The sequence below is a fragment of the Pelecanus crispus genome, chromosome 1 (assembly GCF_030463565.1).
Source record: "Pelecanus crispus isolate bPelCri1 chromosome 1, bPelCri1.pri, whole genome shotgun sequence".
Classification (NCBI taxonomy): Eukaryota; Metazoa; Chordata; class Aves; order Pelecaniformes; family Pelecanidae; genus Pelecanus; species Pelecanus crispus.
Genome location: NC_134643.1, coordinates 146,036,167 through 146,048,994, shown reverse-complemented (window position 1 = coordinate 146,048,994; position 12,828 = coordinate 146,036,167). Strand labels below are relative to the sequence as shown.

The window sequence follows — 12,828 nt, the reverse complement described above, 5'->3', positions numbered from 1 at the left end:
GGAGTCTCTTGAAGTTGACTGGGAATTTTAGGATCATGTCATTTACTTAGTGTCATTTTTCTTTTAAATAAAAAGATGTTCAAATAAGGGCCTGTCTACAAATATGCAATAAATAAGATAGCCAGGTTAGACTGAGTAGTAAAATACAAAGAGTGAATTGGTTTTGTAGTACAGAGCAGCATTTTATCCATGCATCAGTGTCATGAAAGAACTGACAAGAACGGTCAGAAAAGAAAAACATGGATGAGATACAGATCCTGATTTGAGTTACACTGGCATAAAGATCTTTAAAATCTAATTAAGAAAGTTCCACTTGCTTCACTTGTTCAATTTTCCTTTTAACACAAGACTGAAACAGTCTTGTTACCTATCAGCTCTCTGAGAATCTTTTTATTCTTTTTTACAGGTAAGTGTTGTTGGTGATTGGGGCAGCTCTTAATGTGGAGGCATAGATGTCCTTCCCCAAAATCACTTTATAAACTCCATTAAGTCTCATTAAACCTCATTCCTTGTCACCAGCTTTTGTCTTAATAGCAACATGCAATGGCAATGTAGTCAATCACACAAATTGCAACAGTTAAGTAACAAGTTTCCATAGATACACAGACATATCTTTTACTGATATTTACACATTTGCATTTTATAGTCTACGGCAAAGTTTTTTCTTGAGATTTCCTTAGCAGTAGAAGGCAAGTGCTGAAGATCACTTTTCTGGTTTTGAGCATCACCATGGATGAAAAACATTCAAGTGTCAGTGTGATGTGGATTTATGTCTGTTGTCCACTGGTTCAGCTACACAATCCCATGAAAGACTAAAATAGCATCAAGTATCTAATTCAGAATATGTAGGTCATGGGAGAAAATTCACTTTTCTTTCAATAATAACTCAGGAGTCCTCAGGTTACTTACATCACATTTTTGTTGGACAAAGAGCCCCTTTCTCCCCTCTGAACTGTATCCTTTTACCCTGTTTTCATCCTTTTCCCATCTGTTTATTCCTCTTTCCCTCTCCATTTCTGAACTTCTGTTCTCACTGATAGTGAAACTTTTTGATCTTCTTAATTGATCAAACCCTTGTGTGAGTCCTTCCCTTCTGCAACTGCAGAAGCTGTAATAAACTTTGGCCCTCATGAGGGTTTTCCTGTCATTTGCCTTTTCTGTTTAGTCTGAAAAGTTCCTTCACTTCCACTGTTGTCTCTAGAGAAGACTCTTATCTTAAAAGTGCTTTTTGGGGTGTGTCTTACTTTTTTTTCCCTAAGTTTGTTTTGGCTTCTTTCTTTGCTCCTCATTTCCTTTGATAATATCAGGAAGACATACCTTTTGCACTGTATCAAACATTTAAGTCATGTATTACTGTTTCTTGCTAAAGTCCATTATGATCTTTTCATCTACTTGATTATAGATGATATTTTGTTTCTCCTGCTTCTTAACTTGTTTTGTGAGCATCATCTTCACTCTTCTTTTGCCCCCTTGTGGTTTTTTTTTAATATCTCTCTCTCTCTACCTGACCTTGCCCATTTATGGAGGTATCTCAAATGGTCTCCCAAATCCCTACTTTGTGTTCAGTGTTTCAACCACAACAGATGGAGGAAGCAGAACAAGTATCAAGTGTCATTTACCGAAACTATTTCATTACGTATTTTAATTTGCTATGATTCTCATATCAGAGCAGCTGCAGCTGAATTTGGGTGACACAGTATGGGCATATTATTTGGTAAGTGTAAAATAACATAACTGCTGAAGGGGAGAGGAGCATTTCTAGCTTGAACAGACATGACAAAACTGTTTATATCAAGCTCAAGATAATTGACCTAATCAGCTGATACACATTTCTGCTAACAATATTTTAGGTAGGAAAGTGTTTCTCCTGACAAGCATAACAAATACTGTTACAGTATTTTCTTGCCTCTGCTCTGCTCTGTGACAGTGGCAGCAGAATTATTGTTAGGCTCAGGCAGAGCTATTTATACCCTGGGACTTGCAGTGCTCCATTCCCTACCAGCATTCCCCTACTTACTCTGGGAGACAGAGACAAATAAAGGCAGGGGGAAAGAATTAAATCCTGACTTTTTTTTTTTTTTTTTAATATTTACCCTATTCCTAATCATAGTAAACACAAAAGCCCAACTTCCTAGTCCAGTTGGTTGAGACGAAATAGAGACCTTCTCTTCTTTTTCTTTCTGTTTTGTTTCTTTTTTGCACTTCCCTTTCTCCTGGTTTAGATTACAAACTAAGGGGCAGGAATGGCTGCAGCATGGAAGGCACAAGCCAAACCTCCTGTACACCAATTCACTGAACCATTCCTTATTAAAAAAAAAGCCAAAAAATCCCAAACAAACAAAAAACCCCAAAGTCCCCAAACCCCTTGATTATTTTATTTACTTCATGCATGACTGAACAGAGTTTACTAGCCAAAATGATTTTGTATAGCGTGACAGATCTGAAGTAACTTTTCATCAAAACAATTCTGACCTCTGAATTTAAGTCCTATATAAGGAACCACTAAAATGTATTAATCTCATCTGCAGCCCCAGGAGACCCTTCTCTGTTCTTGTTTTTAGTAGGAAGGAGATTTTAGCGGGTTATAGCACTTCAGAAGGGTAAAGCCTGCTTTTCACTATGCTGCACACATGCATTCCTTAAAGCTGGAAATTAGGAGGAGAGAGTCAAAGTTCTTTCCCTTTTCCATCATTTACTGTCATCTGGAGAATAGCTGAGGATCTCTGCATCCATCTTGCATACCACCAAGACAAGAAAATATTCCCATTGCTTTCCTAAAACTCTTCTCTTCAAATTCAAGCAACTGTGCTGACTGGAGAACTGTGAAATTAAGTTTGGTTTTTGCATAGAGGTCCACACTGGCAAACTGCTGGATTTCTCTGAAATACCTTAACTTTCAACAGGTCCACGTGAAAACAGAAAACAGATTTCTAGAAATTTTCTTAGGAATAAATTTATGTAAGAGTCCCTGATGATCATCTTTAAGAGAACATCCTGTGATAAGTACTTTTGTTGTTTAGGTTTAATTCAGGATTTGGGGGGATTTTTTCATTGTTTGAACATAGGCTCATTAGTCACATCATTCTGCATCACAGATCTTCAGTAAACTTCTACTTTCCATTTCTTCAGATGTATTGGTTCCAAATGATAGGCTCATAAGAATCTTAATGATATAGCTTTAAACTTTTCTATGCCCCCCAAGACTCAATTTCCAGCTGAAACACTGAGTATTAGAACACCCCCAACCTATCAGTAATATCCTTTTTTGTAGTCTTAATTGGAATAATACCTGTGCAATTTTCCCAACTTTTCTTTCCAATAAAAACAAAGGACGCAAATTACTGTTTACATTCAGCTATTCACCCCAAAGTTTAACACCATTGGTAATCTTTTGCTAGTTTCAGATTCTGGCAAAGACATGCATTTTCTAACAGTGGGACAAAAACTACTGTCATATATTTCAGATAGGAAACTACACATACTGCAATCTTTACAATAAAACCAAAGTTCAGTCATTCAGAATTTTTTTGGTTTTAATATTTAGGGCTGACTGATACTGAGATTTTTGCACCATACCACTTAAAATGGTTACTTTCTTTAACTAAGTTTTTTTACTCTGACAAAAGGAACCCCTTTGCTATGTTGTCATTTATGCTTAACTGATTCAATTTTCAAAATAAAACAAAAATATTTTTCAGAAGATTTCCTAAGTACCCTAGTAGCTTTTTAAAAGTAAAAAAAAGAAGAAAAAAAGAAAAAAATTCAACTGAGACAGCTGTAAGGAAGCATAATTCACCTTTTTCCTCAACTTTTTAAAATAAAACAAATGAATATTCAGTATTCTTTGGCAGTGCACAAAATGATACTGCATTTACAAAAATTCTACTTTTCACTTTTAATGTAACTTTGCATAGCTATTTCTTTGGTTTTAGATATTATTCTTGCTAGTTAAAGGTTAAACAAGCTATCAATTTTCGGCTTAATGACTTGGAATACTTCATTAACGTTCTGTGTGTCAAAGTTTTTTTTGACATCCAAATTTTGAAAAATGCCTGGAGAAAATAATTTCTAAACAAATTCCTGGGGATGGTTTTGGTTTTGTTTAGTTCAAACTTGGTTCAAACTGAAAATATTTACAGAAGTTGCTTAGGCCTTCCTTTGTGTCTTTGTCTCTTAAGTCTGCTCGGTATCAGGAAAATTGCCGTCTGAATCTTGCAGATCTGTTCATTTCATTCAGAATGATTGCATCCACTTTATGTAAGAGAGTAATGATTGTCAGTTTATTTTCTGTTAATAAAACCTTTTCAAAGGACAGAAAACACAAAAGACAAAAAGCAATTCTGAATAGGTTTCTCTTTGGTTTTTGTCATCTTTGACAAAGTGGCTATGCTTTGTTACATTCCTAAATGCTTTGCTCTCTTGGTTCTTAACTGTATCTCTTACTGACTCCAGTGGAAAACCAGTACATGCAAATCAATACTATTTCTCTCACAAGCAATAAAACGAGGCTTTTCTGTTTTCAAGGACTTCTGAATATAGGTAGGGAATGACCAGTAATTTTTTTGGTGCCAACTCTCTTCAGCATGCCATCAACTGCTGCCTGGATGAACTGAAAATTACATGGACCATTCAGCAAGTAAATAGATTCTTCAAACAAATCTTTAGCAAGTGTCTGGATTATGTGCATAAAATTACTATGGATAGAATTTTTTTCCAGGGCAACATGTATTCTTCCATGTTGCTACTACCTAAGAGTTCCAAATATGAGGCATAACGTTGCATTATAGCACTTCCTATTTTAGCAGCATAGTTGCTGTACCCACAGATTCTTCCCATTTAGGAATTTCTTCAACAAGAAAAGAAAACACTGGAAATGATCAATCAATTCTTTTTGATGATGTTGATGAAGAATTCAGGAAAAGAATTCTTTGTCAGCTGCTACTGTTCAGTGCATAATCTTGACTTTTGAACAGAATTCAGTGAAAGCTTCTTGTACCACAGCACTTATTCTAGATAATGAGCTCAGTCATGAGGTTTCTGTCTTGACTTCAGCAGCCTGAGCATGGTTGCACTATGTTGTGTATTTTTCCTCCAGCAGTGGTTCAGTATGATTATTAGGTATCCACCAATGTGCAGTTCTTTCTGTTTTAGAGGACATTTAACACTGCAGTTTCTATCCTTAAGATTTTAACATCACTGCTACTGCCATTCATTTTTTTTACTTCAAATACTTTGTCTTCTGCACAGTTCTTCCTGCAAGTCTCTTCTAGCAACAACCAATTCTCATAAACTAATATTATGTCTTTGAATATCACTCAGTTATTCTCCACCTACATTGGGACATAATGTGCTGTCTTTTGAGTAGTAAAACAATATAACATTGTAACATAGCCAGATATTTAAAACAAGTATCTAAAAATTGCAAATTTTCACTGAAGGAACAATGAAGTTACACATTTTTCAACTCAAATTGCAGATTTTTATTAGCTGTTTGAGGAATACACATACTAATACGTATATTTTCTTTATAGTAGCCAAAGAGTATTCTCTATGCACTATATATAATTCTACAAAAATGTAGCAGCCAAAACCTTTTCTAAATTGTTAAATTATTGAAAAGGTGAAAAAATACACATGTGCTATCTACTTTATATAAGATTAGCAGAGCACCTAACAATTCTAAATTGCTCTTAAGATATAGGAAGTGGGAAGAAAGGATTCAATCTAACAATAACAACAGTTATCTGAAGGATGTCATTGTCAAGTGAGTTGCAGCTTTCGTCTGCTACTCTGCAGAAACGTTGAAGAGCTGGCATGAGTTAGAGCGTGGGAGCTCAAAATGGCTGCAGAGCACACTCAAGATACAGGAAAAGTCTGTGGGCAATTTAAATCAGTATGCTACACCCAAAGGGTTATGCTCAAAGGCATCTGAAGTCAAGGAGAGACCAGCTCCCCAATTTACAGTGAAGAACAGACTTGTTTAACTTGTTCTTCTACAGAAAGAAGAAACAAAATAATATGAACAAAGGAGATGACAGTAGCAGCAAACCTATAAAGCTATTGTCATAGATTAAATGCAGTAAAAATGAGGTCCAGGCAATAACACAGCAATAGCTTCTATTCACTTCAAGAACTGCTTATCAGAAAACACCATTTAGCCATCAGTGATTAAGAACAGTGCTATTATAACAGAAATGACATCCATATCCAGTGTGTCACTTCATCTTGGAAATATTAATATATCTTACTGAGAGACTTTTATTTAATCTCATGACTGCTACCTGTGTGTTGGAGCTACATTTGTCTGTATGAGTATGAGAGGACAAATACATGGGTGAAGGATAATAAAACAGGAGAGGAGTCTGTTAGGGAGGTTGAACTCTGAACAATTATGTTAATAGCAGATTTGCTTGAACTAATTGCAACCTATTTTAATTTAATACTATTTATACGTACAACTTTTTGTTTTTCTTAATGTGTAAAGGAAAGGGGTATTCTGAGAGATGAATAGGTGAAATTGTTCAACAATTCAGAGAGATGGAGAATTGCAGGAAAAATGGACGCTAAAATAGCAGTGAGGTATTGGGAAAGGATCTTGAAGGGTGCTGTGCAGTCCTAGGGCTTGCCTGCTGTTTTAGAAGGGACCTGATATAGTTCACTGTGGGGGACCCCTAAGAATTTTACCACTAACTTCACTGAGGAAGAGATGTATAGTTATCTTCATAGAAAAAGAGAGTTTACTATCCAGATGCTTTGCAGAACAAAGGTATCATTAATTACTGAGAGATTAATTTGATCCTTGTAGTTAACCCTCTGACAAAATGAGATTTTATATCAGCTGAGAGAGACTGGGAGAAGCTCTCTCTTTTTAATATTGAGCCTTATACAGTTCATCAGCTTTACAGATTAGAAGTCTGACAGCTTTTTATGTCTCATAGTATATTACACTGTCTGCTCCATAGCCACAGACACTGACAGATATGCTTTACTTTTTATAATGCTTAGAAAATTGGGGGTTAAAGTCTGCACTGCTGTTCCTCCAGCACCTCATGAAGTTCCAGATCCTCACTGAAACATTGCTGTAAGGCAACAGACGAACATTGCACAATAACAGACTTTGCTCTCCCAGAGCTCAGTGTTTTGCACGGTATAATCATGACATTATATAGCAACATAGCTGATAAACTAGCATGAGCTCTTCAAAACACCGGCAATGTGATTCAGACATGATGTGATTTCCCACATGCCCTGTCCCGACCCCCAAGCATGATTTTGCAACATGCCTTATGCTCTGTATATAGGCAAACCTGAACAATTCTTTATTCTGTGGGGAAAAAAAGTCATGGTACAACTTCCTTATTTATTTCTTATTCCCATGTCTTACCTATATGAGCTGCTTTTACTGACTTGCATTAATTCAGAATCCCCAGCTTAATATTGCTATCTGTAAGCCCTTGAACTAGCCTGGTGCTAGTGCCCAACACCAAATAAAGTTGGCTGAAAATTTCTTTTCAATGTCATTAAGCACAAGTATTCCATCAAAGATAGATGTGTGGTAAGACAGCCTGACCACAAAGCTCTCATGTGCATGGCCTTACTGGAATTTCTTTTAGTTGACATTTTAATAGCTACATAATTTTTTTCTGTTCTTCTACTAAAGTGTTACAGTTCCCTGAAACAAATTCTCAGGTGGGGCAAAAGTTGCATGGTCTACAAAGGCACACAGTGCACTGGTTAATAAAGCCCTTTGGCTCTTTCTGTACTTCATTGTCCATCTTGCCAATTAAACACTTTTAAAGAGCCTGAAGAAATGCTTAGTGTAGAATTACATACCTTCCCAGAATGTAAATTCTAGATCTCAGTAAATGCGAGGCATATTTCTGCTCTGGGAAATGTTCCGTGCATAAGTTCAAAGAAATTTAAGGGAGAGTGTTAGATTTTGTTTGTTTATTTTAATTCTGAGAAAACAGCAAAGAATTCAAGTACCAAACCAACCTTTCAAAGTGTTATTGGAAAGGTAGATGAAGGAATGCTGCCTTGCCTTGGCTTCCCTTTCCCTTTTTTCCCTTTCCCTTTCCCTTTCCCTTTCCATTTCCATTTCCCCTTCCCTTTTCCCTTCCCTTTCCCTTTCCCTTTCCCTTTCCCTTTCCCTCCCCTCCCCTCCCCTCCCCTCCCTTCCCTTCCCTTCCCTTCCCTTCCCTTCCCTTCCCTTCCCTTCCCTTCCCTTCCCTTCCCTTCCCTTCCCTTCCCTTCCCTTCCCTTCCCTTCCCTTCCCTTCCCTTCCCTTCCCTTCCCTTCCCTTCCCTTCCCTTCCCTTCCCTTCCCTTCCCTTCCCTTCCCTTCCCTTCCCTTCCCTTCCCTTCCCTTCCCTTCCCTTCCCTTCCCTTCCCTTCCCTTCCCTTCCCTTCCCTTCCCTTCCCTTCCCTTCCCCTTCCCTTCCCTTCCCTTCCCTTCCCTTCCCCTTCCCCTTCCCCTTCCCCTTCCCCTTCCCCTTCCCCTTCCCCTTCCCCTTCCCCTTCCCCTTCCCTTCCCCTTCCCCTTCCCTTCCCCTTCCCCTTCCCCTTCCCCTTCCCCTTCCCCTTCCCCTTCCCCTTCCCCTTCCCCTTCCCCTTCCCCTTCCCTTCCCCTTCCCTTCCCCTTCCCCTTCCCCTTCCCCTTCCCCTTCCCCTTCCCCTTCCCCTTCCCTTCCCTTCCCTTCCCTTCCCTTCCCTTCCCTTCCCTTCCCTTCCCTTCCCTTCCCTTCCCTTCCCTTCCCTTCCCTTCCCTTCCCTTCCCTTCCCTTCCCTTCCCTTTTCCCCAGTAAGACTGTGCCATTGTTGCTGTCACAGCCAGAGCCTTTTAAAGCCTGCCACGTCCTATTGTCTGTGCCAGAAAGTCACTTTCAGCCTCTAAAGCTCCTTCCCCTTTGCTGACTTCCAAGCAGCATTCAGAAGGTTCTCCCAGTCCAATGTGTATAATAACCATCACCCCTCCGACCCTGATTTAAGTGCAGACTAAGTGAACTGGAAGTCTCCAGGCTCTATCATTGAATTGGTTCCTAAAGGTAAAATCCCTTATAATGTGAAAAATTCTGTGGGATAGAAGAAGCTGTAAAGAATCTTAAGGTCACCTACTGTCCTTTAAATTCATGCTATAGACTAGAACTGCAGCAGACTCTTTAGTCTGCTGCAACACTTCTTTCTTTAAACCTGTTTTTGTCTTTAAAAATTGAGTGTGAAGTAGTTACAGCATGGCACGTACCAGTTCACCTCTGCCCTTCCCACATGATCTAGTACTTTCCATTCTGTTGAACTGATGAATCGATTAACGAATATTAACTATGGTAGCACACATAAATCTGTGACAATCTGTTACCAGACTAACAAGCTTTCTGTGAACTTAAAAAAATTCAACAAAATACCAAAAAGAGTTTTTCCCCAGTATTTAAAAAAATGAGGTGATACAAAAAATGTTTTTCACAATAGGGTGCTGAGGAATGTAAATTACTGATGAATATGTATTTCTGATGTCTGTATACACTTAAGTGGGTAGGTAGTCTGACATCATAGACCTCAGCTGGTTAGTATCCTACTTTTATTAAGAATAAAGTACAGAATTTAACACTAATTAATTATTCTCTGGTCCGTTTCTGAAGAACTCTATGTTTCCCTGGCTGTGGGAAGATGGTGTGCTTCCATGGAAGTGCCTGTCTGTTCCTGCCTTCCCTGTCTGTTCTGTGAGACTTGAGGAAAACAGTAGCCATTTTTTGTTTACTCCTTTCTTGTTAGGTATTTTCAGGTTCTCCAGCGTACCTTCTGTTCAAGAGTGCTTCTTGAAGGAACCAACTGATATCTGCTTATTCTTAATCCAGGAAATATTTAGTATTTTTAAACAGTAGAAATACTGACTGAAGATGCACTAGCACAGACAGTTCAGTTTCTGTACACAGCAAATTAAGCTGAGAGAAAATGACCAATCTATAAATGAAGACCTTTGGTTCCCATTTTGCAAAACAGAATGTCACCTAAAAACTGCACTACCATAACAGTTGTTTATTTTTGAAAAAAAACATCTAGAGGCCTAAGACAGGAGTTTAGCATCCATTATACCTTTTCATGTCATCACATTTAATAAAATGAGAAGCTGTGTCTTCAGGTGTTTGCAATGAAAGCATGTGGCAGAGGGCAATGGGTTAATATGACAAAGAGAAGAAGAGAGAAAAAGGTAAAAATGAAATTACTTTGATTAGCAAAATGAGAAGCAGACATGGCCCAACAGTGTCTGAATACGGTCAAGGGGCAAAGGTACATTTTAGTAAGTCTTGAAGAAGACAGTGCGATGGCTTAGTAAATATTTATGCAAATCTTCTTAGCACTGTTTATGTAAAAACACAAAGTTCTTTTAAGTCTTCTATGCTTTAGCTAATCAGAATTTTTCCAAGAGAATGAAATGATCATAATTATTTCATAAATATGTGTAGCATGAAAATCGCTGTGTTTTGCTTATTTTTGTTTTGCTCAATTTTGTTTTACTCTTTCAGTATACTGCAGTTCCTGTACAGAGCAAGGCTATACCAAAAGACTCATTTTCCATGGTGTAAATTAGAGTTTCATAAGACTAGGGGACTTTTAGTTTGTCATTTTATCACCAGCTGTTTTGTGTCTGTAAATTGCAGGCAAATCTGTGTGGAAAGCCTTCTTCTTCACTCCAAACTTCAGTCCTGAAGACTCCAACGGTTGCTACGATTCTCACGTTTGCTTCTGCCATGGAGGATTCATCACACAGCATGATCCCCCACTGCTCTTTGATCTTTCCAGAGACCCTGAAGAGAAAGTCCCGCTCACCCCAGAAACAGAGAGCCGTTTCCATGAAATCCTCAGGGTCATACACCTAGCTGTAGCCAATCACACCAGATCCCTGCATGCTGTCCCTGACCAGCTGTCATGGGACAACCTTCTCTGGAAGCCGTGGCTCCAGCCGTGCTGCTCATCTCTCTTTCAGTCTTGCTACTGTGACTATGACTCAGAAGGGAGCCTGTCGGAGGTGCATGTGGGATAAACAAGCTGCAATTCCCTTTCAGCAACTGGAACAAGAGAGTGTGGGTAGCTGACTTGAATCACTGCAGTACTAGCCTTCAGAAGGTTTTGTTATGAAGGAGGACCTGTCTTTAAATACATCACTGCAGTACAAGAGAATTTCAGGCAAAAAAATGTGCCAAGAGAAGGAGGGCAAGACACACCTTTTCTGCCTTTATAATACAAGAATCAGTATGGAGCACATGTTGTTGTCCTCATCTACAAATGGGTAGGCTGTAGGCATTTTCTAGATTAAATAATTTTCTAGATCTTCAGCTTTTTTCTTACACAGCAAGGAATTTAGCAATAGTTTCTGTCAATTACAACCACCAGATGCACACTTTCCTCTCCTTTTTGCTAAGTATTATCCACCATTAGTAGGACATAGCACCGAGTAATTAAAAATAGAGAGATAATAGTGGAGAGATCCACCTATGACTATAATTTGATAACTGATAGATAGGTAAAGAGCAGACCTGTAACAGCACCTCTATCAACAAGCATCATGAATATGAAATAATAAACAGGTTGCCAACAATCATAGAATCATAGAATCGTTTAGGTTGGAAAAGACCTTTAAGATCATCAAGTCCAACCATTAAGTGCCATAAAAACGTAGAGCGCTATGTAGTGGAAGACCTTGCGTCCACATTAAAGTGGTGCTCCCTAGCTGCCTATTGTATGGCAGCAACCTCTGTTTCAAAAAGGAAACCACTTCAAGTGCACCAGTTATGTGCTTGAGTGTGTACCATAAGTCTCCATATATATATATATAAAAATTTATATATATATGCAAGCCACATTCATAGCCCCCCAAACCCCACAAATCCTTCAGCCCTGATATAGACACACCCTTATCGTCATAGCCCTGTTGCTAAAATGAAAGATTTGGTCTATACTTGATATCTGAGTTCCAAATTTATATGATACTACAAAATTATCTTTCACTATCTATCTACCATACCTATTCTTCCTCTAATGAATGTAGTGTGCCTCACAAATAAATAAAATTTGGTTGTCTTTTAAATATCTTTGCCATCATTTAAGCTCTCCGAATAGGATTTACCATTTTCTGAGAAAAAAATTGGGCTTGAGCACTTAAAGCCAAATATAACTGTCTCTGAGTTTTTAGCAAGGCCTTGGGAAATCTACAGTGCTTCAGGGCTGATTTCTGTATCCATTTTTATCTGCATCTTATTCAGTCACATTTTCTTTCCACTCTACAAGCAGGCGAGCTATTTTCTTTGGCAGATTGTACCAGAGGAGAACATATCAGCAAAATACTAAAATGATTTGATGCCTGATAATAGAAGGTGACTTGCTCCTTATCAGAAAACACTAGTTAATTCCAACATTATAATGTATTAAAACCTGTTTGGTGGTATTAGCACATCACTAATGCAAAAGTGATCTGTGATGATAGTAATGCAATAGCTTGTCAGCCAACATTAAGGTTGTGACCTCGTTCTTGGGAGCTCTTGAAGCCTGTCCTATAAAAATATATTATGATATATGGTATATTTCTCTGTCTGTAAAACCTAGGCTTTATTTGATTTTTCTGCTGCAGTTTCATTCAAAATTTCATTCTCAACAATATCCAGATGCCTGTCCTGGGAAATGTTGTATTCGTTCCTTGGAGTCCTATTTTTGATGTTTCGCCTTGTGTTCATGATTGCGTATCTGAAGTATGTGCTCTGCAAGCTCTCTGTAGGTAGCAAAGTCCTGTGTATGCTGATAAAGTTAGTCTGTTCAGGTATTTCTCTGATAACCACAC

The 12,828-nt window shown here is 38.3% G+C and overlaps 1 protein-coding gene across 1 annotated transcript in view; it reads left to right on the top strand.

Moving 5' to 3' along the window:
* Positions 1-11,037, top strand: part of STS (steroid sulfatase) — a 98,321-nt gene extending 87,284 nt beyond the window's left edge. The window contains exon 10 of the mRNA XM_075718710.1: positions 10,655-11,037. Within this exon, the coding sequence (XP_075574825.1) occupies positions 10,655-11,037 (383 nt within the window). The remainder of the gene's footprint in view (positions 1-10,654) is intronic.
* Positions 11,038-12,828: the final 1,791 nt, after the last annotated feature.